Raw genomic sequence first — 26,482 nt, 5'->3', positions numbered from 1 at the left:
TGAGAGCCCTGCTCCCCATGCAGGAACCACAACACTCTTTTTCTACTGAACAAGCACAGCCAAGACCCAAACTGACTGTGAAAGGAAGGTGATGGAACTTGGGCATGTCACTGCTTACCTCCCCTCCCTCCCGGTTCTGGGTAAACCCTGACAGACTCACTCCCATGTGCCCTTCAGGAGGGGACACAGTGACTGACCTGTGTCAGAACCTGCCTTGGATTCTGACCTGCCTTTGGGAAGATTTAACAGGAATGGCTGATTTGGCCAATCCCTGGATCCCCTGTGCCACTGAAGAAGAGCTGAACTGGACACACACCATTGCCCCAGCCTCCCTGGTTCCCATCAGAGCAGGGGTTGTACATTTTCATTAATGGATCAGGCTGGAATAACTTGCAAACAGTCTCTTGAGCCATCTGGGCTTCCTCTCTGCCCTCCTTCCAAAAAGGGAAAAAAAAGGGGAACCTCGTGATGATCTGGTGGGAGATACATGGCTGCAGCCCTGCTCACAGCACACAGCTTAAATAACAAACCAGGAGCTAAAAAAAAAAAAAAGGAAACTATCTTTAATATCTCCCAAATCCCATTTAGAAGCAGTTTCATAGAAACATCACTCTCATCGTGCAATCAAGGCTGGAGGAGGGGCAGAAGGAGGGAGAGCTGGGGCCGTGTCCTCGTGGGCAGACACAGAGGGAGAACCGGCATCGAGTCCTTGTGGCTGACACAGAGTTCGGCCTCCTGGCCCTCAGAAATTCTCCAACAGATCCAGGATCCGCTTCTGCTCACTCTCCCGAAACTCCTGGTTCTTCCCATCCCCGATGTTCTCTGCGTACTCTGCAGGGAGAGAGCAGAGGGACACAGGCTTTCAGTCCCACAGGAATGAACGAGGGGCAGCAGCTCCCGCAGACACCACAGCACGAACCTACATCCACATCCACTGCAAACAGCCCAGTGGGAATTAACGCAAGGAGCACTGATGGTTTTCCTGCCCACCCCCAGGGTTAAAGTTTTGCATAACAAACACCCACTGACCCTCCTTAAAGCTTTTGTGGCAGACAAAGCGAACAGAATGCCCTGCCCCAGGCAAACACCAGCACCCAGGAGCACCCATTCCCTGGCACAGGGATCATGTATTATTCCCAAGAAATACAAACAGTGCCAGACATCACCAGCTTTCTGGGTCCCTTTGAACACTGAGTGTCATCAGGAAAGGTCAGTCACAGGCAGCTACACAACCATTAAACATTCCCAGTCCTGGGTTTAACCTGTCTGTTGTCCAAGCGTCCTGAAGGGCATCTTTGTCAAGGAGACCCCAATTCCCCAATCTACAAGTGCTTTTACCCACACAGAAGAAAACCCACCAGTTCAGATTTAATTACAAACCAAACTCCTTGCTGTCAAGTCATAGGACCCCAGACCCTGACCAAGATCTTGCCCATCCATGCACACAGCCAGACACCAGGGGAACCAAACATTCCCTCTGCAGCTCTCCTTCCTGACATTCATTTGGATCTTAGCAGCTCTCATCCCACACCAGCTCCCTCCTTCCTGCCACCAGAACCTGCATATTCAAAGCTGGTTTAAAAAGAAAAAACAAAAAAAAGCAGGTTTTGAGCTGCAGAAGCAAGGAGCTGAACAAATCTGAGGAAATCAAGAGCAGGCTGCTGGTTAGACAGCACTTCCCTGCTCACATTCTTTCCCTTCTTCCAAACAAACAGAGCAGCTTGTATTCAACTCTGAATGGTAAGCTGCTGTAGAAACTTTGCTTTAATATTTATACGTTTAGCACTGCTACAAGCTCTGAGCTCCATCAAAGCCTTTGTTAGAAGAGCACAGAAAGCAGTGAGGACAGGGAGAAGTTAGATGATGTGGGAGTCTTCCCTCCTGCGTGCACTTTCTCTCACTCTCCACATAGAAGCACAAGAGCTCTTTGCCAGGTCTCTGGGAGAAATCCTTTTAATATTTATAAACCGTTCCAGTACCTGTAACAGGAGCAGGTGATAATGCTGAGGTTTGCTGCAGGTAAACCCCAAGTCCTGGCAAAGGGACCAGCTCAGAGCTCCTTCCCTCCTTCCCAGCTGCTCTCCACCACTCTTAAGGGCAGCAGGAAGCTCCTACAAGGATGGATTCCCTGCAGCTCCCTGTATGGGCTGATTGCTGTGGGGCAGTGTGGCCCCAGCCCCGCTGTGCACTCCTGGGCTGAGGGCTTTGCTGCTGCATCGGGGATCCAAACCTCAGGCAGGAGATGGTCCCAGTGCACAGGGATGGGGTCGCCTTCCCAGCCAAAGCTGGCACTTAGCTCAGTCTCCCCTGTCCCCTCAGGCAGTACCAGAGCCTTCTGTCAGCAGCGTGCCAGAGGAGGAGCTGCCTCTGTCCCCAGCAGCCCTTTCCGTGCTCCATCAGGGAAAGTGCCTCTGGAACAGCCACAGCAGCTGCAAATGCTGCTTATCGTAGCCCAGGGGCAGCACTTCCCACCTGCCATGGCCTCTCCATGCCCAGCTGAGAGAAGGCTGTGATCTCCAACAGCTCTGCCCTTGGAGAAGGATGGGGCTGCTCCACTCCCAGCTTAAGGACAGAGTGCTCAGACTACGGCTCAAGCAAAGAACTGCTGAGTGCCACTAATGACTGCCCTTCCTTTGTCCCAGCCAGATCACCCAGACAAAAGCAAGACACAAATTCCTCTAATCTTGTCCAAAAGCTCAGCATTTCTCCCTCTTAACATTTAGGCTTTGCAAGACTAAAGCCCCAGTGACTGTTTACTGGGTTCCGACAGCTGCTAATGCTCATTTGAAAAGACCAGATATAGCCCCCAGAACCAGGCTTAAAAAAATAAATCTCTGACTGAGAATTTATGTATTTACTTTTTTATTTAAAATTCCAACACTTCGCTGAGACTGGAAAAAAAAAATCAAATGTAAGCTGCCCCTGCCAACAGTTAACCAGAGCTTACACACTGCTGTAGCTACACAAAGGGAAAGGGCCCGAGATTGGTTTCTGCTTCATTAGACAAAATACAATGGTTACAGAACAGTAAAAATCAATTGGGAAATACTGAGGCTTGTAATGGATATTGGAAGCTCCAAAGCCTGCACAGACGGAGGAGCCGCGAGCCAGACCGAGCTCTGCCCTCACAGCACGCTGACCCTTCCTTTGTGCTTACCTGTGCTAACAGCTTTGGGCTGGATTCCACCTGCCCAGCTCCCAGGGTGCCTGCTCACCTGACACCAGGTATGTGACCAGGTGTTGTGGGGAGGGGCCTCAGCAGGGGCTGCCTGAAGGAGCCAGGACCAATGCCCAGTTCCCTCTGGATCAGGGAGGAACAGGGAGCTTTGCCATCCCAGAGCCGAGTATCACTACTCAGAGAGGCCTGTGCCTCACTCCACTGCCAGCCAGAGATGGAGACCAGGCATTGCCCCAAGACACAGACACCATTCACTGTCCTGAACCCACCCTCCACCCTCAAAACATCCCCCCCAGCCAGGGCACACACCATTCAGTCCTTTCCTTCCAAAGCACAAACCAACTGTCCCGTTACAAGAAATGCTTGATATTCAAGAAAAGGGAAGTGTGGGAGGACGGGTCAGCCTGCAGAAATGCATTAATGAGCCTCCTGTTATTTCCTGCCCACTCCTCCCCCTTGAAAGCCCTACCACAAGAAAACAGTCTTGCTTCCTTGCTTGCATCGTAAGTAATGCTGAGCCACCCCAAGGGATCCATCAGCTGTCAGGTTGCCAGAGAAACATGGAGAATATGTAGGCCATAAAAATCAAACCAAAAAAACCCAAGCACCTAATTAGTATGCAAAAATAGAAAATAAAAACTGAACAAGAGCAAAACACTGAACGAAAAGTAAAAATAAACCAGCCCTCATCTGTCCTGAGAGCAAGTTGGAAAGTGCCCTGGAAACATTCCAGCCAAGGTTCAAGCTCCTGATCTCTCAGTCACTTGCAGTTCTGACTCCTGAGAAGTTTCAGAAGTGCCTTGCTGGTCTCAGCCCCATGGGAGCCCCCTGCAGGGTCCACATCCAAACCTCTGCTCCAGTGGGAAGCTGTGACCAACAGACTGACTCCCCTGGAGTGGCAGGTGCTTGTCCTTAGTGCCACTTCTTTTAAAAGCTCGTGAATCTACACTGCCCATGGCTGTGGACACAGGTGAGTGACTACAGAAAAACTTGAATTTCAGAGCCCAGACTGCAGCTGAGCCCAGAGCTGCTCCTGCCTGTAAGGATCTGCTGAGCCCCACTGTGGGATTTCAAAGAGCCCACCAGGAAATTTATCGCTGAGGTCTTGACTACTGTGGTGGCAAAAATCTCTAAAACTGGCAAGTGTAAGAGTTGGGGAAAGCTGCTGCCAGAGCCCCAAACTCTGGATCCCCCCCCTGTATTATTAACAAGCCACGTGTGCCCCTTCAGGCAGGGAACGCGGCGCTGCTGAGGGCACCCACCCTCGGCTCGCAGCACTCGATACAACCGCAGAGCAGCTTTCACAATGCAAGGCACTGTCTGGGAAAGAAAGAATCGGATGAAATTTTAATGCAGCTGCCCTCCAATTCAGCTTGGTATGTAAATCAACAAGCCAGAGCCGTGACCGTGAGGTGTGCAAATCCAGCGGGGTGTGCAGACAACTCCCTCAGGGACCCACGGCCCAGGGCAAGAGCGGGAATCTGAACGCGGACGTGTGGCACGCTCTGCGCTCGGAACGGGCAGTTTGGAGGCAGGAATCGTCAAGAATCATAATTAAAATCAGAAAAGACATCCTATCCAGCGCCCCTGCTCATCAGCAGGCATTAACTTGCACTTGGTGGCCAAGGACAAGAGCCAAAGAGATTGCCTATAGCTGCAGGTAATCTCACACTGTCAGAAAATCACTCTTAATTTCGTCATACCAGCCATCCTTCTGATCCCTTTTTTCCTGCATATTAGAAGGGAGAAAACCGACAGGTTCTGTTAAGAAAAAAGCTGCCAGTACCTGCCAGTGTTGAAGAGAGGGGAAGAAAAGGCCAGGAGAACATAATTGTTGCCTCCAGAAGAGAAACAGGCTCCTCGTCCCTCACCAAAATCAACACAACCCCTCAGGAGAAGACCCATCCCACGAGGAGGCACCTTCCCTGGGCAGGAGGTTCCCAGCTGCTCCCACTAAGCCTCACAGCTCTGAGGGGCTGTGGGGAGAGCCCAAGTCCTGCCCTCCTCTCCCCCAGTAGCACTGGGTGCTGCTGCTGCTGGTGAAGGACAGGAGGCTGCAGAGCAGGGCCACAGCTCAAACAGGCATTGCTCTAATTCAACATAAGCATTAAAAATAACAAGCAGCACTTTAAAACTGGGATTGCAAATCACAACAGCTACATTTTAAAGCTACGGAGGATACTTTAATGCTATAATCCATATTAATCTGACACTAAGAACAAGACAAATACACCACGGGTACTAATACGGTGCAGATGGTAAAGTGCAGGGCCATGTTAATGAAAGATGAGACTCCACTATTCTTCCCTCTAGCATGCATGTACACTTCCCTTAAATATTTACTTTCACCTTAATGTCAGCAGCAAGTCCCAGCCAGGCTGGAGCTGATGGAAGCGTGAAGTGATGTGCCGTTCCCTGACAGCAGCTACAGCAAGTGCCCTAACTCGGAGGCAAAGCAAAGGATGCCACTAACCAGGGTGATCCCAGCCCTGCCAGGACCTTGGAACACTGCTCAGCTGCTGCCTGGAGATGTGCATGAAGCCAAGGAGAATTACATGTGAAGGCTCATCCCACAAAGCAGTGACCAAGCTGTCCCTGGCAGAGATGAGACACTTGCACAGGGATATCACAACTCACCCTTCAGGATGTGCCGAACAATTTTAATGGAGCTGCCTCTCATGTTCAGGATCTGGTGGACTCTCTGACGAATCTGATAGGGTGGTAGGAAAGAGAAGAAAGTGATCTTCAATAAAACACAAATCCATGCACAGCCCCACTTTTCCCCCCTTTGAGGGATGAGCAGAGACCAGAGCACCACAAAACCCAACTCAGCCTTGCTAGTCCTCAGTCCCAGAGCACCTACTCGGGAACACCCAGGAAGGCACATGGCACAGGTACAAGAGGCCACAGATCATATTCACAAACCCCTGTGTATTCACAGCAGGAAAGGTGCAGCATTTTGCACAGATCAAGCAAAGTCACCTGCTGTAGCTGTGCCTTTTGAGACCTCCTGAGAGCAGGTCCCCCTCCACTGCTCCCTCAGCAGTGGCACCGACAGGGCCTTTTTCCATTTCAAACCCTGACCTCTGCTCACACACACTGTATGAACTGAGTGACAACAATCAGCTTCTGTCCCCTCTAATGCCCTCCCAACTGCTGCAACTTGATGGAGGTGTATGGACACAAGTGCAATAAGCAGGAGATTTCCTCCCATAAAGGGAATTCAAGAGATGATTATTCAACCGGGCAGCATTTGCAAGGATTTAGAGCCTTGTTTGCATCATGGATGGAAGCACAGATGATCTGCCAACCTTGTGCACAGCTTTACCTGGGGAACGTTGGCATTGCAGATCTCAGCCATGATGTAGCAGATGAGCTGCAGCACAAAGAGCCCGGCATCCAGGCGACGGAGATAGAACTCATCCTCCATGTCGTCGTCTATGATCTCTCCCCGACGCACCATGTCCTGCAAAGCCACGAAAGGAAAGGTGTGAGGATTGTCTCAGAGCACTTCCCACCAGGAGTGGCAAAACACTGGTGAAATTTGTGGTTTAAGGACCGTTTTGTTCCACGAAACATTACCAGCCATATATTTCTCGCCAAATAAGTACTTTTAATGATTCATTTAAATTCAGGAAACATTTCATTCGGTTTTGAAGAGGGTTTTGCCTTTGCTGGTTGTGAAGTGTGTCCATCTGCAAGTTAAAATTTTAATTTAAACATACAAATTACATTTCTACATCGAGTGGTAAGGGAGTGTGACTATGGAACAAACCCATGTACCCGTGATTTACAAGTTCTTTGTCAGAATGGAACAAAACCTGCTCTTTTACTGGCCATCTGAGGGTGCTGTTCAGCAGTGCAGAACATGACTCCAGCAGACTCACAGACTTATCAAGCTTCCAGCTTCATTATCAACTGATGGATGAGAAAACACTATGAAAATCCCGCACAAGGACAGCTTTTCCATGCCCAGCTGGGCTCTTCCAGCTCTGTTTGTGAGGGATGCTGCCAGGGCAGACCCAGGCCAGGGTTTTTTAGCCAAAGAGTGATGATTCCTCATGAGAATGCCAACCCACTGTCCATCCTTCCTCTGCACACGTGGGTTTCTCCAGCGAGACCTGCCCAGAGGGAGGGCGGAGGAAGAACGCACGAGGCCGTTCCATTCCTCCATTCCATTCCATCCCTCACATCCAGACAGAGCAAAAACACCAGCAAGAGTTGTGCCGGCCATGGCCACGGCACGAGCCCACCCTCCGCCCTCGTGGGGACCAACGGGCCCCAACGGCCGTGTCGCGCGTGACCTTCCGCACTTGTGGGGTTCGTTTTTCTGGCTACATTCTCAGACAAAGGAAGCGGCTTGCCGGGCCCTGCGAGCTCGCTGCAGCTCTGTGATTTATTCCGCAGCCGTCTGGCAGGTGGGCACGCGCCGGCGGAGCAATATTTCCTCATTAGAGCCATCACCTGCGGGCGCTCCGTCCCCGCAACGCTCTGCAGGACGCGCTTCCGCGGGCGCACGTGCTCCAGGCACACGCACATACACACACACACACACAAGGTCACGAGCACCAGAGCTGGCTGAGCCCGCCAAATTTTGCTGTTTTGTCAAGCCAAGCCCTGGCATTGTATGGTAAGTCGAGAGATTTGGGCACAAGAAGGAAATGAGCCCCGTGCACCTCTCCCTGGAGGGGTGCAATGGATGCTCCATGGACAGAAACCTGATGGGAGTGACTTAGAAGGACAGCTGATTCCCACTGGCTCCTGACAAGGAGAGGAAAGCTCAGGTAATGAAATACTTCTCCTTTCCTCCTAGAAATCAAATTTGCCAGTGAAAGAACAAATTAAGTTTAAAAGCAAATTCCCCGTCACTTGTGCCATGAAGTCAACTGCTTTGGCTACACTCACATGTGATGCTATAGCATCAGATCCTGTATGCTCCAGCACATGCACAACTGTCATTTACTCCAGGTTCTCAAAATCATGGGCACAGGCGTGACTGGGCAAAGCCTGCATGCAAGCTTTTGCCAGTAAATAGAAAAATCCAATTTTGTGCAACGAATGACTTCCCTCACCCTACATCCATGCCAAATGGCAGGAATCTGATAAAATCTGGTTTCTAAAGCTAAACAATGATGAGTCTGGCTGGTGAGAGAGTGGAATACTGACTGAATTATCAAAAAACCCCATTCAAGAAAGACAAGGCACTCACTCCTGAACCACCACTCACCCTCCGCACTGCACACAGGCTCATTGGCTGCTCTGTTCAATAGTGCTAAATTCCTGAGCAGAAAAACATCCACAGGCCAGGACTCTGAATCTCCAGAGCAGGAAACAAAGGCTGGGTCTGCTCTGTATTCTGATCTGAGCACAGAGATCACAGGAGCTGGATCCAGGCAGCTGCAGTCTTGATTACACAGCGGCAGCAGCTCCAACAGCCCCTCTCGGCAGAGAAGATTATTTTGTGCCAGTAAATTAAGCAGATATGAATTAGAAGACAAGTACAGTTTTAAGGTGCCTTTTCACAGTCCTTTTTTAATTATTTTTTTTTTTTTAAACCACAGCCACCCTTTCAATGCTAATCTGCCTCCAGTACAGCACCAAACAGCCCCCTTCCCACTTGGTCCCTCTTTCAAAGCTGTCAGTTGCTAACCTCCAAATGAGCGCTCAGGTGCCATTTCTAATCTGCCAGCAATATGTACTGAGATGCCCCTTGCTGATGGGAGAAGACAGCAATAAGATGGGCTTCTGTGAAGCTAAAATGAGCTTCTCTCACACTAATGAGGCAGGACTGACAGGCCTCGAGGTGTCAAGTAGAGACTCCAAACCTAAAGACGCAGTGGATCTGGCAGCGCTGGTACCAAAGATCACATCCGTCTCTGCTCCACACAGCCACTGGAGTAGATTCTCTGAATCCCTCCTCACCTATTACCCACCTTCCAGCACGCACAGCACAGCTGGGCAGAGCTACAGGAACAGGCACTGATCAAGAACAAATGTCTCCAAGATCCTGGTTTTACATCCTCACTGGGTGGGACAGCAAGGCCAGTCCAGGCCGGTCAGAGACAGGACGGCTCCCAGTGGCTGTGCACAAGACAGGCAAGGGATGCAAGCCCTGCTCAGACCACAGGCTAAAAGTCAAACTCACAGTGATTGCTGAGCCCTGGGTCAAGAAGGATAAGCAAGAGATGGGCACTGACATTTGTACAGGAGAGGAGCAAGCAGAAGCCTTAGGTAAAGGTAAGAGGTAACAGGGACTGTTTGGGACCAGCCACTCTCAGCTCACCACTATGACAGTGATGTCTCCAGAAGCCTCTTTCACTCACAGAGACTGCAGACAACACAGTGCCTTCCACAGTCTGACCACCACATTCCTTGAAACATAGAATGTCAGGAGTGAACCTGGTCAGGCACAGGTTCCACTGCAGCCAGGAGAGCCAGCAGCATCCAGGTCACACCAAGGTGACCAAAAAGCTCTCAGAACCACAGAAGAAACCATCAGAGCCTTCTGCCATGGGAAGGACTTTGTTCATTTCTGCCTTACAAGCAGAAACACGCTTGAATTTCTGCAAATTGAGCCTCCAGCCTGCAAGAGCCAAAAAAGCTCATTGGGGCTGCTACAGAGCAGAGCAGAGAACAGAGCAGAGGCTCCTGCTCCAAGCTCAACGTCAGCAGCAAGAAATGCAACCTGTGTCAGGGCAGTCACCTGAAAACACCCACCAGCCTCTGAAAGAACATTCAAGGCTTACTTGGGCTTGCTGGCCACATGCTGGGAAAGCTTGACAGTGCAAACCCAGCTGTGCTCTGGAACACCAGCGTGTTCCTGTCCCTTGCACACTGAGTCCCTGCCAGGATGCCCCGTCCTGCCCTCGTCACAGCTCCAGGCAATTCAGTCTTTCTGCACCAAACTGAAAGGACAGGCTGACACTGTTATCCCCACCTGTGGACACCCTGCTCGTCCTAGGAGTTCCACCTCTCCCTTTCAAGGATGGAGTGGCTGAACTGTAGCACAATTAGCATGTAATTTGTAAGTCATTATAGCACAAAGTGTCTGGTGAGAATATTTTATTGAATAAACCTGCTGAGCATAATTTTCTGTAGAAATATAAAAATATTAAACCACCTCTTGTCGTTTCCTACCATCTTTAGAGATTGCCAAGGCTATTGCTGCCACCCATAATTACACCTCATTTTAGAGGGAGGTAAAAGCCACAGGATTTTGCACCACTTCCTACAGAAATAATTACAGAATTTGAGAGGAGAACAAGATATTTTCATTACCTTAACACTCTAAGAAAAGTGCTATGACAGGCATCAGGTGTTGGAAACAATGCTCTCGTGGACTTTGCTCCTGGGTTTCACATGGTAATTAGGATAATCACCCAGCTATCACCTCTGATCCTTTCTGAACAGATTTTACCAAAGCAAAGAAAGGGGTAACACTGAGAAAGGGTCCAGTGATCTCACTCTGTTTTACTGTCCAGATTAAGGGTGCAGTTTGACTACAAGTTTTCCTACCCAAAACAGCTGGCTTCAGAAATTCCTTCCCTCCCTTCTACCCTCAACTATTCCCCCACACTCACTGCCATGGGCTGAAAAACAGGGCTATAAACCAGATCACTAAAATAAGCCAAGCTAAAAGAAATAAAAAGGAGGAGAACTGCAAGAGCAGGAGCTCCTTATGCCAGCTGCACTACTAAAGATAAAGCACTCAGTCATTTCTTGTGTAATCAGCTTTTCACTCCTTGTAATGCAAGACTTACACCAGGATACTCTGTCCATCACACTCGAATCTCACAGTACAGACTGAATCTGTAAAACCTCACCAGGTATCATTTTCCTGTAGGACAGAGAGAAAGGTGAGGATCTGTACATCAGGGTTTTGGGGTACTATGTCCTCTACTGCAAGGGGAAGGTCAAAAGCCCCCAAGTGACAGAGCACGGTTTCTAAAGCGTTCATACCATCCACCTCAGTGATTCATGTGCCACAACGAGGAACATTAAAGTGCTCCATAAATCCTGTCACAGCCAGACACTGCCATGATGTGACAGACAGAATGATGGCTTTTGCCTACTCCTGTGTGGGGAAAACACTTGAGGCACTTCAGGTCTCAGGAGACCGTGTACCACTGACCATCTGAGAAAGATAAAAAATAAAGCAAACGATATTTCCAAGAGTGTTCCAAGTTAGGAATGAATTTCAGTAGCCTATTTCATACATGTTGTGCCCAATTTATTGCATCCATGTTTCTGCCAAATCCTGTTATTAGTTCTAATAGGAGGTGAAGGATTAAGATCCACTTCTTCCAGATACAGGAGGAAAACCTGAGGTTCCTTACTCTTCTCGTGTGCTTTGGTAGACACAAATGGGTTAATATTATTCACTACAGACCTTCTACACAAGCCTCTCCCCACTCAAATTCCCTCCACCCCTGCTTTGTGCTGGCTGTTTGCTCCAGATGTTAACGTTTGCAGGCTGCTCCAGGATATTCCTGGATAAAGGGCACATACCCTTGCTCTGCACACAACACTCTAAGGCTCTGCACAGCAGCTCCAACACATCGCGAGGCCTCACCCAGAAAAATCCATTTTGGTTTTTGAGTTTTAAACACCCCCCCACCAACAGCAAGAAGTAAGGAATAAACAATGTTCTGAGGAGGATGGACAGAGCACGGAGGGAGGAGCAGGAAAGGGTAAACGCCGTTTTTCTCCAGGCCACCGCTCAGTGGTGACGCTGCTGCCCGTCCGTATGGAGCCTGAGTGCTGGCAGCAGAAGCAGCTCCATTCATCACTCCCTCCCGTGCCTCTCTGAGCAGCAGCAGCGCTGTGCTGCCCTCGGAATGTTTGGCAGTGGCTGGAGAAGCAGCCTTGGCAGCGGGCAGGCAGCTGTTTGTCGGGGCCTGGTGGGGGGCTGCTGCCCGTGGCATGCGGGACGGCAGCTGCAGCCATTGCTCTCCGTCAGCGCTAATCAATCTCACACCCTCCTCGGTGCTGATACAGATAATCTTGTGGGCAGCTGGCCAAGCTCGCTAACAGCTCTGCAAGCTGCTTCCTGACTCCAGCAGCTCGTTCTCTTTCAAGAGGTCTGTTCCAGCTTCAGTTCCAAGAAAGTGCTGTACCAAGGCTCGTGTCACTCAAACACTCACTGCTGGTGTGCAGAGAGCACGCAGCCCTTGGCTGCACCTCAGCTAACTCATCAACACAGACGCTTTCTCGCTGCTCATCAGAACTCTACAGACCAGGGTAGGACATTATCATGTAATTGTCTCTCTGCATTTCACCTACTCTCCATCTGCCAAACCAAGCAGGACTGCAGCCAGGTAAAAATGAAGGCAAATTGAAGCAGGGAATTGGGCCCTTCTAGTAAAACTCACTCTAAGAGACAGCCAGAAGGCACTTGCTTTAGAGAAGTTCTCAGCCCATTTTTTCTGAGGTTACCTGGACACTGGAGAGTGGGGCAACAGGAATTAGGAGGTAACAGCCCAGGTGTGAGGGCAGAGCTGAGAAGAGTGAGCTGGCTGAGCCAGGAGTCCTGTGCAGAGGTGTTACAGACATGACCTGGAGAAACTTAAGCAATACATACGTGTTTCTCCCCATCGATCTTCTTATCAGCTGCCTGCATTGCATCCAGGTACTTAAAATACAGCTCCATCAGCCTATCAACCTGCAAGGGCAGAAGAGAGAGACATAATTGAGAAAAAAGAACAATGCAATCATCTTTAATCCTTCATGCAATTTTGTTTTCCTCCCAGCTCCAGCCTTCACAAAGCAACAGGGAACTCTGTCCCTCCCGGGCAGGAACATGTTACGGAAGGAGGGTACAAGTGCTGGTTGGATGAGCACGTTGAGGCTGCAGGCATTCGGATGTAACCCCATATGGGAACACGGTCCCATCAGCAGCAGATAAACGACAGCAAACAGATGTGTCCCCAGCTCACTCTCTCTGTGCTGAGGCTCTCCAGGATCCTTGTTTCCCCAGCAGACCTCTCTCTCTGTGCTGGATGTTCCAGCTCTCCTGCTCTCCTCTGAACTGTGTTAGGGCAACTGAAATACTATCCAGCAATTTTCAGCAATTGGTAGAACAGGTTGTGAAAAACACTTTTAAAACACGCTAATGAGGAATACCAAGAAACCAGTATTTTCCCAGTGGCAGAATTTACAAATCCTTTGGGATTCCCAGTTTGCAGAAGCTGCTATTTCTCTTCTCCAATGCTTTGATCTATCCACCACCATGTAAATATTTTGGAAAGAATTTCCAAGAGCAAACACCACTAAAGTGAGACATTCTAGGAGAGGAGTGGGGAATGTTAAATGTGTACCACAGCGATTCCTAAACTCTCTGCAAAAGAGCTTCACCAGACACAACGGCACCTTTCCACGGTGTCCTGGTCTCAGAGCCAGCACAGTGTAATACCAGATATTGTCCTCTATGGTCAGGCTTCAGAAGAGGCACAACTCAGGACTGAGAATCACTACTACCATGTGCAGGAGCACCAGAAAACAAGAGTACAGGTGATGTGGAGGACAAGCACTAAAGGCATGTCCGGTTCTCCAGTTTGTAGATAAAATGGGAGTGAGAGAGCGAAGGTCTGTGACAGCACAACTCTCTGCAGGCAGGTATGATGATGACTTTTCATAGCTTAGCGAGTGCACACAGGCACCCTGCTCTGAGAGAGTGTCCTGAGCAAGCCTGGCAGCCCAGAGACAGAGACACATATTCAGCACTCACCTTCTCACTGTCATTCTCTGTGAATTTATTCAGTAACCGTGTCCTCTGCTGCCCTCTCAGGTTTCGCAGAAGGGAAGCCAGGATGGAACAGACATGTTCTAGAGATACAAAATGAAAATTGCATGCCAAGATCAGAAACAGGAGCTTATTTTCCTCTGTAACATGCCATTAAATTTACTACTAGCACTCCGGCGTGTAGCTGTTGATAAGCAGAACCCTGGTTCCATGGTGAGGGGAGACAGAGCAGTGGTGAGAGCCACAAGCTGTGTTTACAAGGAGCACAGAGAGCTCCTCAGCCACCTCATCCCAGCCCACCCAATGAGGTGTCTTCCTCCTCTGCCTCAGGGAGCTGAAAAAGCACCTTACATAGAGCACCAGTTCCACTCTGGTTTCCTCCCCAGGCCACACACCTGCCCAGCAGCAAACACGCTTTGGGACCCTCCATCACAGCCTAAAGGCACCACATGCTGCCTCCTCCTTTAGGCATAGAGGAGCCCTGGCCAAAGCACTGTCACCCAAATGACCCTCAGGTCACCAAAGCAGGAACAATTACCAAAACAGGAGAACTGGAGAAAGGAATACCTGTGCCAGCGTGCATCACCAAGCCCAAGCACAACGGTGCAAAGCAAAGGAGCTGAGGCTCAGATTCTCTCCCTTTCCAAGTCATTTGGCACTGCTTCCTGCCTGCAGGTCAGCACCAAACACACACCCTGTGGTTTAGACACCCCAGATTCTCCAAGATGCCCTCACCGTTATCTTGCTGATTAAGACAGATGACAAGTTAACGGCTGTAAACACCTCCTTGCTCACAGTGGTGGGGAGTGAAGGAGCCTCAAGATTTGTTATTTTCAGAGAGGAAAGTGCAGCGTGCAGAGGAGAGGGATCACCATCTCACTGCTGTCACCATTTTAACATGCACTTCCCCAGTGCTGCCCAGCCCAGAGCCACGAGCAAGCCTCGATCGATCCCTCCAGCACACAAAGAACAAGTGACACCACCACGTTTGCCAAGAGCTCCTTCTCCCACTGCCTGGGCCCTGGAAGGCGAAGGCACACACCCTGTCCAGGGTGTCTGTGCTCTCCGCCGCACGGATTATCTGCATCCTGCACAAGGGCAGCAAGAGGAGAGGCTGCACAGGCGCACGCACCCCCACCCCATTTCATTAGCTACTTATAAATGGAGCTTCCTTTTCGAAACAGATTTCTGCCTGAGGTGGTGTCAATTTTTCATGTTGCAAGGAGATTGGGAGCGCTGCCGGCAGGAGGAGCAGGCAGATAACAGGTTTATCGGGTGGCCGCACCGTGTGGCTGCTCCGTCATTCCGACAGGCTAACGGGGGTGAAGGATGGCTCCGGGGGTGTCAGTGCACGCTCTCGCCGCACAGAAACTGTTATTCCACAAAAAGCCAATGCCAAATTAAGTGCTGACATTAAAAAGTGTTGTAAAAGCCTCCGAGTCCCTGCAAGAATCTGTTGTCTTGAGGTGAAAAAAATACAACAAAAGGAAGATTTTTTTTTTCCCTCCCCCTATATATCCCAGCATGTGCTCTGCTGGTTTAGGAAGAAGCCAGCCTTCTGTATTTCACACTATTTTTTCCCCCAACCTTCTTTTTTTGGAAGTGTTGACACAGCACTTTAGTAGCAATATTCTCACCAATGATCTATCTTCATTGCTTTTTTCCAATATTCCCTTACTAGGAAATGTGTTTTAGCCATCATTTTTGCTTTGGCAGTCCTATGCAGATATTTATCCATTTTATCAATAAAATCTTTAAAACTACTGACAAGTCTAAAGGAGCTGACACAGGGATTTTGAGAACAAGGTTATTCTTTCAACATATGACTGCAGAAAATCCAGGAACTATTTAGTTGCGTGGTCAAAACATTCAAAGATATATTTTACAGAAATATTTTTAAACCTTTTTTTTTAAATCAGCTTCCTGAAAAACAAACAAACAAACAAACAACAAACCAAACACAAAACACTAGTGTGTTTCTACCCTCCCCAAAATCAAGGTTATGCCACAACACAAGTCCTGGCCCCATAAACACCAATACCCACATGTAAGGACACCAGCCAAAATCAGGGTGAACACTGATGGGCTGAGGGGCCAAATCCACGATTTGGTGGATTAAAGTGTTTGTTAAGAGTGTTTGCACAAGCCATCGGAAGCGAGAGGCACCAACCTGGGGGCACAGGTTCCCATGGAAGGGGTTTCTGTCTTCCCATGGACTGCCCCGTCTCACACAGGCCACATTTTAAAAGCTGCAATCACAATATCTGCTCAGGGTTGGATATCCTTTGGGGAACGATGAGTAAGCTGGTGCTGCTGAGTCCCTGGAATGAAGAACCTGCAGCTGCCCTGCTTTGATCTCGGTGCACACAGAGCCCGTGGGTTGTGCATCACCCCGGGGCGAAGCCTCGGGCAGCCTGCCTGCTACAGAATGTTCTGGGAACTTCTCCACAGCCAAAGTCCACATCACCTGCACAAAATGCATCACTTTCAGGGAGGGCACAGACAGGGCCAGAGGCAGAAGTTGCTGCCGAGCCCCATTTCAAAGGATGACTAAATGAGATTCCTTTGAGAAGCAAACACCAAACTGAGCCGTGCTCAGCACCCCAAAGGTGCCTTCACGCAAATAACAGGTACCAGCTGGCATCTACCACACATCAGGAACAACTTTCCTCACACAAAAATCCCCCAATCCCATAAATTCACGGATATGGGAAAACAGATTGCACCGCTGCTGCCCCATGGCCAGCTCACCCGCAGGCCGTGCCACTCCCCACGATCCCAACACCACAGGGCACCCTGCCAGCCACACCCCTGGCTCTGGGAGGTCACCTCACATGTGCTCCCCAGATGCACAAGGGTCCTGCTTAGCCCAGGATCCTCTCCCTCTGCAGACAGGCACGGAGACTTCAGCACGCAAGCAGTGTTTAAAACACCCTAATTAGATCGATCTTGACTTCAGCTTGGCGTGTTGGAATACAGATTAATCTATTCCATGGCTGGCACTGGCAGCTGCAACAGCAGGAGGTCCTGTCAAATCAAGCTGTAACATTACACTTCCCTGCCTTTATTATCCCCCCCCCCCATTTTTTTTTACATCTCATTATAATGGACATCTGCCTAGCAGGGGAGGAAGCTCAACAGTGATGAAGAGGAGGCAAGAGTCATCCTGCAGGAAGGGGACGGCAGGCAGCTCTGGGTGTCAGGGACAGCAGCCCTTCAGAGGCTGAGCAGGATGATCACGTGAACCCAGCACATTTAAGAGCCTTAAGAAAAATTGTAGTTTCTCACTAGGAGGAGCAGGAAAATACTAGAAAAAAGAGTAGAAAATAACCAAGCCAGCTCTTCGAGATACCTCTGTCCCTCCAGTGCACACAACTCTGGCTTCATGGCTGTTTGCTGGCTCGGTTCATGGCAGGATTACAGGTGGAACCAGGGATGTGCCATTCCAACGGGGTAGCATCTGATAACATATCCTGTTTTCACATGAACCAACAATCTGCATTTTAGTAGAGTAACCCACTCAAGTATCACCATATTTTGCCATGAAAAATCCTATCTTAAACCACTGACAACAACAAGAAACAATGATTTTACTGATGGGTGAAGTGGGGCCTGGAAGGGTTGGAAAAGCTCCACACAGAACGGCCCCAGTGAGCTGGACCCAGCCATCAGGCTGAACATAAAACAAAATTCTCCCTATTGACCGAGAAAGTTTGTTTTTGCAATGTTCTTGCTCACTTTAATTGAGACAAATTTAACTCTGTTCTCAGCACCGTGGCTCACTCAAATCATGGGTTCCTGTCGGAGGGGGATGGTGAAATAACAAATTGGCATAATAAAGTTCTGTTTAAACAGACTGATGCCTTCCCTGGGTGCTCACTCCTGAAGACCACCAAAGGAAAAACACTTTCTGCTGGCTGGCAGAGGGTGCTCAGTCAATACTGATAACCCTTTCACCAGGCCATGTTTCTGCTGCTGCCTTTTCGCTTCCCCATGCCCAGGGAACTTGGTTTTGCAGCAGAGATTCACTCCAAGGGCTCTACTGCCTTTTGTGTTATGTCACAAAGGAGTAAGAGCATATTTACTAAGAAATGGGGTTTTTTGTTGTTGTTCTTAAAGGAAGGGTATAGCTGAGGATCTCCAAAAGAGGCTTTGTTATTGATAGAGGGTGAACAGGCAAAACACCCCAGCAATAGGAATTCTCCTTTGGAAATTGGCTGAACTAATTCTCAGGTTATCAAATTAAGCATTCCTAAGTAAAACTGACATCTAAGACAAGAGAAAGCATTTAAATGAAGATGAATTGGACAAACATCCTTTTATAGTTCATTAGACTCTCCAAGTGAGCAAAACTCGGCTGCAAATAACCATCCTGAGAAAGAGCAGGAGGATATACAGCCTGTCGAGCCAGCTATGATTGCTTCACTACAGACTCTCTAATTCAGGAGGAATTTGTGTTTTCTCCATTTTTAGCTCACTGAGACTGTTCAAGAATTTCAAGTCAGCATTCAACACTGCAACTTGACTGTGCCAAGAGCTGCTGCACCCTCACGGACAGGGACGACACACTGACCCTCAGCTCTGCAACAGGAGGGTTTTGGGGAAGAGCTAATGCTGTTCAACCACCTCACAGCACAAATCCACGACACAGCACCTCCCACACCACCTGTCTGGGTCTCTTTGTGGCTGGACAACCCGGCTGGGCACTCACACGAGCACTGTGACCCCACAGACACAGAAGAACTCTAAGCCATTTCTGTCCTCAACGGCAAAATATTTCTGTTTGGAGTTGCTTCACTGCCTCAGAAAAAGGGAAATTGCTTTGAATGAGATTTTTCTCCCAAACCTAATATCCTAATATAATGATCTGTACAAATGCAGGCAAAATTCAAGTGTAGATAATGTGTACTCAGTTAGACACCACAGGCCCAATCTTCAGGCTCAGATCATCCATAAAGATGGTTAAGAAATTTTCCCTTTCTCTTCTCCTAATTACATAGTGTACATAAAGCATAAATACGTGCAGCTTGGATTTAAATTGTTCACAGGCTCCCTAGAGTAAAATAATTTTTAAACACTGACAGTGTTTAAAATGTAGCTAACCAGCACTGACACCTTTATGCTAGTGTTTAAAAAGGGAGAAACACATTACAGAGAAGTTACTTTTATCAAATTTAATTTGGATTATAAATTTCTGTAATAAATAAAAGCTCAGCAAGTCACATTGAGATTTTTTTTTTTCACCAGGGTATTTATTATTTTGTCACATTCAGAACATCGCCTTAGAGACAATAAAACAAACACGGTTTTATAGACTATCTCTTATGTAAATAGCAACACTGCTATAAAATAAAGACAAGGGGATATTTTCCTACAACCATCAGATACGTGCAGAGGATTTGGTGCTCTAGAGATGGAGCGTTGGATGCCCTGTGGGAGGTGAAGCACTTGGAGCCACAGTGGGTGCCAGGACCCCCAGCCTGGCAGCACTTTGGCCCCTGCAGGGACTGGGTGGACAAACCCTTTGGCAGAGCTGTTTGGTACCTCACCAATGCTGGAGTATTTTGGCAGGGCTCCCCTTTAAGCAGCTGTAATTAGGCCCCAGGGTACAGAGTCCACTGAGGATTCTGTGTTTTGCAGCACAGCCCAGGGTGTCTGTCCTGACTCCGTCCCAGCAGCAACACAGCAAGGGCAGGGACAGCACAGCTCCTCAGAGCTGCTTTTATCAAATACTGATGGCCCTGCTGCAAAGCCATTCCAGTGATTCCTCCCAAGGAATCTCTTCCTCCATTTGGCATACACACGAGTGGTCTCCTAACAGAAGATTGTTCTGATTAATTTTTTTAAAACAGATTGTACACAGGATAAAGTTTTTATGAGAAAAGATGACAAGAGCACACTGAACACGAGCGTTCTTTCCGATCAATAAACAAAGAGAGAAGCAAAAAGCAGAGTGTTCCTGGGACCAGCAGAGCACAGAGGGCACCAACTCCACCACGCCAGACCTGCACCGTTTCCCTTGAAGCCAGAGGCACCCAGAAGACCGTGCTGTGCTCCTGCCCAGGTGCAATTACTGCAGGGTTAGGGCAAACACTCAGCAAAGTAAAAGCACACACTGTGCTGCTGACACCCACGTCAGGACAGCGGCGTGACAGGCTCCAGGGAACGCTGTTAAACATCTCCATTAACTCCCGTTGTTAGAAATTCAGTAACTCACCTGCCCAGTGATGCAAAACAAAGAAAATTGGACTTACTACCACAGCCTTTTAGGGAGAGTTTATTTTAATAGAGCTGATTTCTGGACTCATCTTAATGTTCTCCATTTCTTCTGCATGTTAATGAGGCGGAGGTGTGATACAAAGCCTGTTTGCATGGATCCATTTTCCTGAGGGCAGATTGGCTTTTCACCCTACCACAGAAATAGTGAGGAATGGACCCTGTCAGAGCTTTCCAGACTAATCCTCACAGTAGCCAGGACTGCACACAGGTATGATCTGCAGTCTCCAGAAGAAGCAGATGAGACAGAGATTAGCTCACTTTCCCAAATTGAAAAATTAAGTCAGTGCCATGAGCCACACACCCAGACCTCTACTCAGAACCTCCTATTGTAGCTGGAGCGTTGTCTCAGTAAGAAGAATTAAACAACCTCACTTTCATACTGCAAATGAAAATTTCAAAACATCCCCTAAATCCAACTAAGTGCAACTGCGTATTTTATTACATAAACCTGCAATTTTATTACATAACCTACAGAAACCAAACCTATCCCTGCAATTCCATTACATAAACCCCAGACCACACGACACCATTTCCTCCTCACCATTATCTACCCAAGACAAGCAATGCAGGAACAGCAAGGACTGACCCCAGACTCAGCTCAGGGTGAGCTGTCCCACAGTAACTGCAGTAATACTCCACAGCAGATCTCTGTTAAAGCAGAGTTTTCCAGGGGAGAGAGGAAAAAAAACATATAAAAAAAAAAAACCAAGCAACTTCAAAAGCAATGCAGTTTATTTCTGCAGTGCCTGATGTTCATCCAGTCACACTTCAGCGCTCAGAGCCATGAAAACACTGCTTTTGAGGTGACATTTGTAGTTGCCTCATTACTCTTTTCAAAAGAGTTTTGCATCAGAGTGAGAGCTTCAAACAACAGACCCTACAGGAGTAAAATAACTTATTACCAGCATGCGAAATGGAATCACCGGGAGCTGCTGACACCAAAGCAAGCAGGACAAGTGTGCCCTCAACAGCCAGCTGTGACAGGGAGCAGCAGGATGAACACCCAGACCCAAAGCTGCAGGAGGTGCTGCACCTCTCCCTCCTCACTGCAGGCACTTTTCAGACACTGGCCATCCATCCCCCCCTCTCCATGGCAATAAGAAGGATCTGGAAACACACCTACCTTCATGTTCTTTTTCAGTTGTTCCAACTTTCTTTATCTTTTTGGGTGATTTCATGAAGAGAGGGAAGATGGTTCTCAGCCCAAGGATGTCCACAAACTTGTGGCAGTTGTCTGTGCCCTCTGGTCCGATCATGGCGTGGTCCAGCACCTTCAGGGCACTGCTGCGGGAAATCTTCTTCTCTCTGTGAAAAGAAAGGGGCAAGTCAAACTGTACAGGGACATGAGGAGTTTGGGACATGCTACTTTAAAGAGACAAGGGAAAGAAGCACAACAAGGAAAGGATGAAGAGTCTGAGCACCAGCTCTAAGGAAGGTTTTTCTTCTAGAAGCCAAAATATTATATCGACAAATACTCTTTTCAAAACTTCAGCTGAGAATACTGTCTTGGTTATTTCCTTTTTAACGTATTTTATTTATTTTTATTTTCTACTTTATTTTTAATTCCATTTTATGTATTTTACTGTTACGATTCTATTTTCTTATTTCTTGGCTACTGAAGCAGCTATTTCTTCAATCTCTTAGAAACACTGGCACAAAACAGCAGGGAAGGCTGGGTTGGATACACAAGGCAAATACTGTCACACCAAAAAAATCAGGATTTAGATCTAGCAATAGTTTGATTTAATAAAGGAGTAAGTTTGGTAAGCACAGCTGGGTCGGCTATAATGAAAAACCAGAAATCACGTGTGGAAGGACACAGACAGACTCTGGGCTGTTCTGTTTTAGTGCTTGCTCAAAATGTTGATGGTGGTAATTCACACCAATAACACAGAGATGGTCTGAAAATTATCTCCAGCTGCCCTGTACCTCTCAAACCAAAATGCAGGGATTTATAATTCATCCAGGGGAAAATTTAAAATATCTTGTGAAACGGGAACTGTAAAACCGGTCGCTAACACAGCCCATAAAACCACCAGGCCAGGGAATGTCAGCAGGAGCCAACATCAGCTGGAGAAAAAGGGCTGTCAGGAGGACATTCCCTCCAGGACAGGACCAAGCCCCACCATTTTCCACTCCAAGCACAAGCCAATCGCTTCCAATTCTGCCCATCTGCAGACTGAGCCACACAGACCCCGTGCCCACCAGCAGGGGCTCCTCGAGGCCCCCAGGGCACTGTGGAAAACAACTTCCCTGCAGAGACTGAACTTAATGAACCCCTAACAACATGCAAACTGAAAAAATCCATATATGAACACCCCAGCCTAAAAGAAAGTGGCCTTGCCCAGTGCAGCCACAGGGGCACAATGCGGTGCTGGAGGAGCCGGGGTCTGAGTCCTCCCCAAAAATGAAAGGCTGTGCAGGAGGGTGGATCAACACCCCCACCTGCCTGCTACTGAGAGCTAAAAATAAAGTACTCCTTAGGCCAGATGACACCAGAAATGTTTTCAGGGGAAGTAATTGCATATTGATCAGCATTTAGGAAGGCTGTGCAGGGCTGAGCTCTGGAATATTCATTGGGTTTAAGTTCAGGCTTTTAGAGATCAATAGCTGCTTGACTGGACTGTCTGGAGTTGATTTTATTTGAAATATTTATTCTGCTGGAGGGCAAGCAGTTTATCTTAGTCTCATCTGTGCTTATCGAGGGAACTTTTAGCTGAACACTAATTTACAGACAAGCATATGTGAGGATCACCAAATGGGGAGGGACCTCAGCCTTCATGGGAACTCTGACTTACAGCTTTATTCACTAACCATTGTTTTCCTCCTTTTAACACCTTTATATCTGAGAGAACTCCTTTGGTAAATCTATTATTTCAAAAAGAAGAGGTGCTGACATTATTTGGACTTTTCACATTGGCAAAACACAGCCTCTCACTTTCCAAAATCCTGGCTAAACCAGAACACTTGATTTCCTGGGAAAAGTGCTGCATAAAATGGTTCCGTTTAATTAACCAGAAGATTTAGTAAAGAGACAGCCTAAGTTTTCACGGGGTCATTAGGAACAGCAGGACAAGAAAACATAAAAAGATTTTAATAATCATAAAAAAAAAGATACCCTGAAATAGCCACAGCCAAGCCTCAGGGAGCTGTGTGGACTTGACTGTTTTCACCTTGTTTTTCTGAACAGGAGCAAAAGCTTTACTGAGGGTCAAGAAAAGCCCTGGAGCAGCTGCAGGACACAACAGCGTGCTGCCCAAGTGACACAGGTCCCTGGGAGCTCCCTGGGTTGCCTTTGTCCCTGTGCATACACATGTTCCTCAGTTAATAGCTGGGAAAGCCACACGTTGTTTTCACGGAGGATCTCCCTGACAGGTCCCCCGGGAGTGGCGCGGCTGCGTCTCCTCAAACCCGGCACAGTTCCACAGCCAAAGCAATAAGCTGCCCGTCAGTGTGGGCCAGCAGCTGACAGGACAAGCATGTTTTCCTCTCTTTTGGCCTTGGAAGGTAACACTGCAGTTGGGTTAGCAAGGCAAGGCCGAGGGACTGAGCACTAAGAAGTGCTTCCTGACCTAAAAAGAAAATTTAATTTAACTCTACGGGACATTTCTAAACTTTCCACTGGCGGCTACCACCTTGGTAAACCATCTTGTTTCTGATAAAGATGCTACATAAAATAGATGAGCCTCCCTTGGTGCAGAGGTGTAAATCAAATAACTTTATCTACCCATGCTCTCATCCTACTTCCAAACTTCCCACTTGCAGTTCTGCTGCCGTCGACTCAGCCCCTCTCAACCTGCTCTTCTCCCAAACCCTCTGCTCCCCTCCCATGTACCTGCTCAGTGAAGCCCCATTCCTCAGGGCCAACTGCAAGTCCCAGACCACAGCATGAGACCAGGACCCAGCTGGCCATGGGCATGTACATGAGGCACATCAGCCCCACCAGGCTCATTTTCAGGCACTACCACTTTCTCCCCATAAACAAGGAGAAGTTCACATGACACAACATTGTCTTTCGTTGTTGGCCACGCATTTTAAGGCTCAGCACAGCAGAAACCATCCTGTTCTCATGACTATCTCTAGGAATATCAGGAGCACACTAAATACTCATCCAGAAGCTGATGCACCTCTCTGCAGGTCTGTGTGCACGACCATCAATAACGGAACGGCTCGGCTGGATGGACTGGGCAGCACCAGACACAGAAGGCTGTGTTCCCTACGACAGTAATGGAGATTCAAGCCTGATATCTCTATTCTCACACAGCTTATCTATCTCACATCATGTCAATACACTTTCAACTTTGCCTATTTGTCCTTTCATCTGCACAGACGGTGGTACAATGATTAACCACCTCCGAAGTAAAACCAAAACATAACAGATCTCTGCCCCTGGCCTTCAGAGGACACTGACAGGAGAGAAAAATACTCTGCCTTGTTTGTGGGCGAGGTGGTCAATCACAGCTGAATGGCACACCTGTTCTCTGCTGTTTATCTTGAAGGTATCAAGAAGATACAGATGTTCGATACACGCGGTGCAGCTCCAGATCACAACTATCCAGGCTCGCTCCCTATTTACAACATCAGACTGTGGTCACCTAAGACACCCTGTCCAACAAAAACTGAGCACTTGTGAGAGCTTCTGAGCACCAGAATTATATCAGAAGAGTTTAAAAAAAGGAAAATAATCCACTGTCAGTATAGCCCATGCCTGTGGACAATAGTGACAGAAGTTTCTGGAACACATTCTGGGAAATGTTATTTTTTTCCCCCACTGTCACTTTACCAACCCCATTTAAACTGTACAGTGGGTTTGGGTCCTAAGCATCCACAGCTTGAGGTCTTGGAAACTCTGCCTATCAGATAGAGCTGCTGCTGCAGATCAGTCACGCTCTGCCCCTCTCAAGCCCTTTGCAACTACTGCAGGGGGCAAAATGCAGCCAGGGAGAAATTTTCCTGTTGTCATAATTTTCCAGCTGGGATCTCAGTACAGAGAGTGGTAAACAGTAGAGTCCAAAAACGGGGAAAAAGCTATTAAAAATCCAAACACTGGAGTCCCACCCACATGGCATAAGAACTCCAAGTAATTAGTTCTGCAAGGCTGGCTTAGCAGCTTAGGACTCCAGGCAGAGGGAGGCCTCCCTCCCATTCTTGGTTTTGGAGCTTTTCCTTAATTAGCCTCCAGAAAACCCAGTGTTCCTATTTGAATAATCCATGTTGGGTTATTTATTCAGTTCCCTGCTGCCGCATATTCCCCAGCCCTGTGGGAACTCAGCATTCCTGGCTGGTGTTTGCCAACCTGCCAGCACACAGCCTGGCACTCCAGGGACAGCCAGACAGAGCCCACTGTGCCCTCCTGCAGGTCTGGGGAGCCAGACAGCCCAGCAGACACAGCTCGCTGCCAGGCCAGCAAGTAAAAGTGAAGAGGGAGCAGAGAAGCCCCAGAGGTTCAGGGTGTGACAAACCATGGCACAAGAAATGTGAACTTATGCCCCACTCACTAAAGCAATTCCTGTATCAGCAGCCCCAAAAATTCAGCTGCTCAGAGCCTACACAACACAACAGAGCCTCAACTGGGGAACAAAGGGAAAAATGCTTTCCCTAGAGACATCCAAAGGTTCTCTCCTGCCCTCTTAGGGGTCTTTTAAATCCTTAGAGGATTAGTGGCCTGATGTACAGCATTCTCTGTGGCAAACATCCAGATGAAAGATCTGCACTGCTACTTTCCAGCAGCTACTGGTACCCCCAAGTTCTCAGGAAACAAAGCTAAAGACAAAAGGTGGAGATTCCATGTCTGAGAAGGTCCAGTTTACTTGCTGGGGAGAAAAAAAAAAATAAAGAGAAGAGAGTCAAATATCCTAATGCAGAAATTTAACAAATGGAAAACCACAATTATCTAACCAGAACATGTGTTGGTACATCAAAAGCAGGAAGAAAATCACAACATTAATGGGGCACCTGAGCATCAGGTTCATCAGCTGCAGACCTTCCCCCTTCAGGAAGCGATCACGGTTGGAGCTGAGCATTAGGCAGGAGCAAAGGGAGTCAAACAGGTTCTCCATCATTTCCTGTTCCTCTGCTGTGCTCGGGTTGTGTCGTTTAAACACCTGCATGACAAAGAAAGCACAGCTACCCCCAAATGCTGGGTCCTGCTGCTGCAGAGCACACACAACCAACAGTTTGCACAGCAAGCCTGGCAGGTGTCAGCCAGCAATCACCCAGGTCACTGCTGCATCCCCTCTGTAACTGCTGCCCTGATTGTGCACTCACAAATGTGCAGTAGTCTG

The 26,482-nt window shown here is 48.2% G+C and overlaps 1 protein-coding gene across 1 annotated transcript in view; it reads right to left on the bottom strand.

Annotated features, from left to right (window-relative positions):
* Window positions 1–537: 537 nt before the first annotated feature.
* Window positions 538–26,482, bottom strand: part of CTNNBL1 (catenin beta like 1) — a 46,980-nt gene continuing 21,035 nt past the window's right edge. The window contains exons 10-16 of the mRNA XM_050313617.1: window positions 26,154–26,302; window positions 21,322–21,503; window positions 13,905–14,002; window positions 12,759–12,839; window positions 6,507–6,644; window positions 5,816–5,888; window positions 538–831 (exon numbers count right to left, since the gene is read on the bottom strand). Of these exons, the coding sequence (XP_050169574.1) occupies window positions 743–831; window positions 5,816–5,888; window positions 6,507–6,644; window positions 12,759–12,839; window positions 13,905–14,002; window positions 21,322–21,503; window positions 26,154–26,302 (810 nt within the window). The 3' untranslated portion in view covers window positions 538–742. The remainder of the gene's footprint in view (window positions 832–5,815; window positions 5,889–6,506; window positions 6,645–12,758; window positions 12,840–13,904; window positions 14,003–21,321; window positions 21,504–26,153; window positions 26,303–26,482) is intronic.

The sequence above is a fragment of the Myiozetetes cayanensis genome, unplaced genomic scaffold, assembly GCF_022539395.1.
Source record: "Myiozetetes cayanensis isolate MyiCay16 unplaced genomic scaffold, myiCay2020 scf19, whole genome shotgun sequence".
Taxonomy (NCBI): domain Eukaryota; kingdom Metazoa; phylum Chordata; class Aves; order Passeriformes; family Tyrannidae; genus Myiozetetes; species Myiozetetes cayanensis.
Note: the sequence above shows the minus strand (reverse complement) of the source record. Positions and strands in the feature narration are given on the sequence as shown.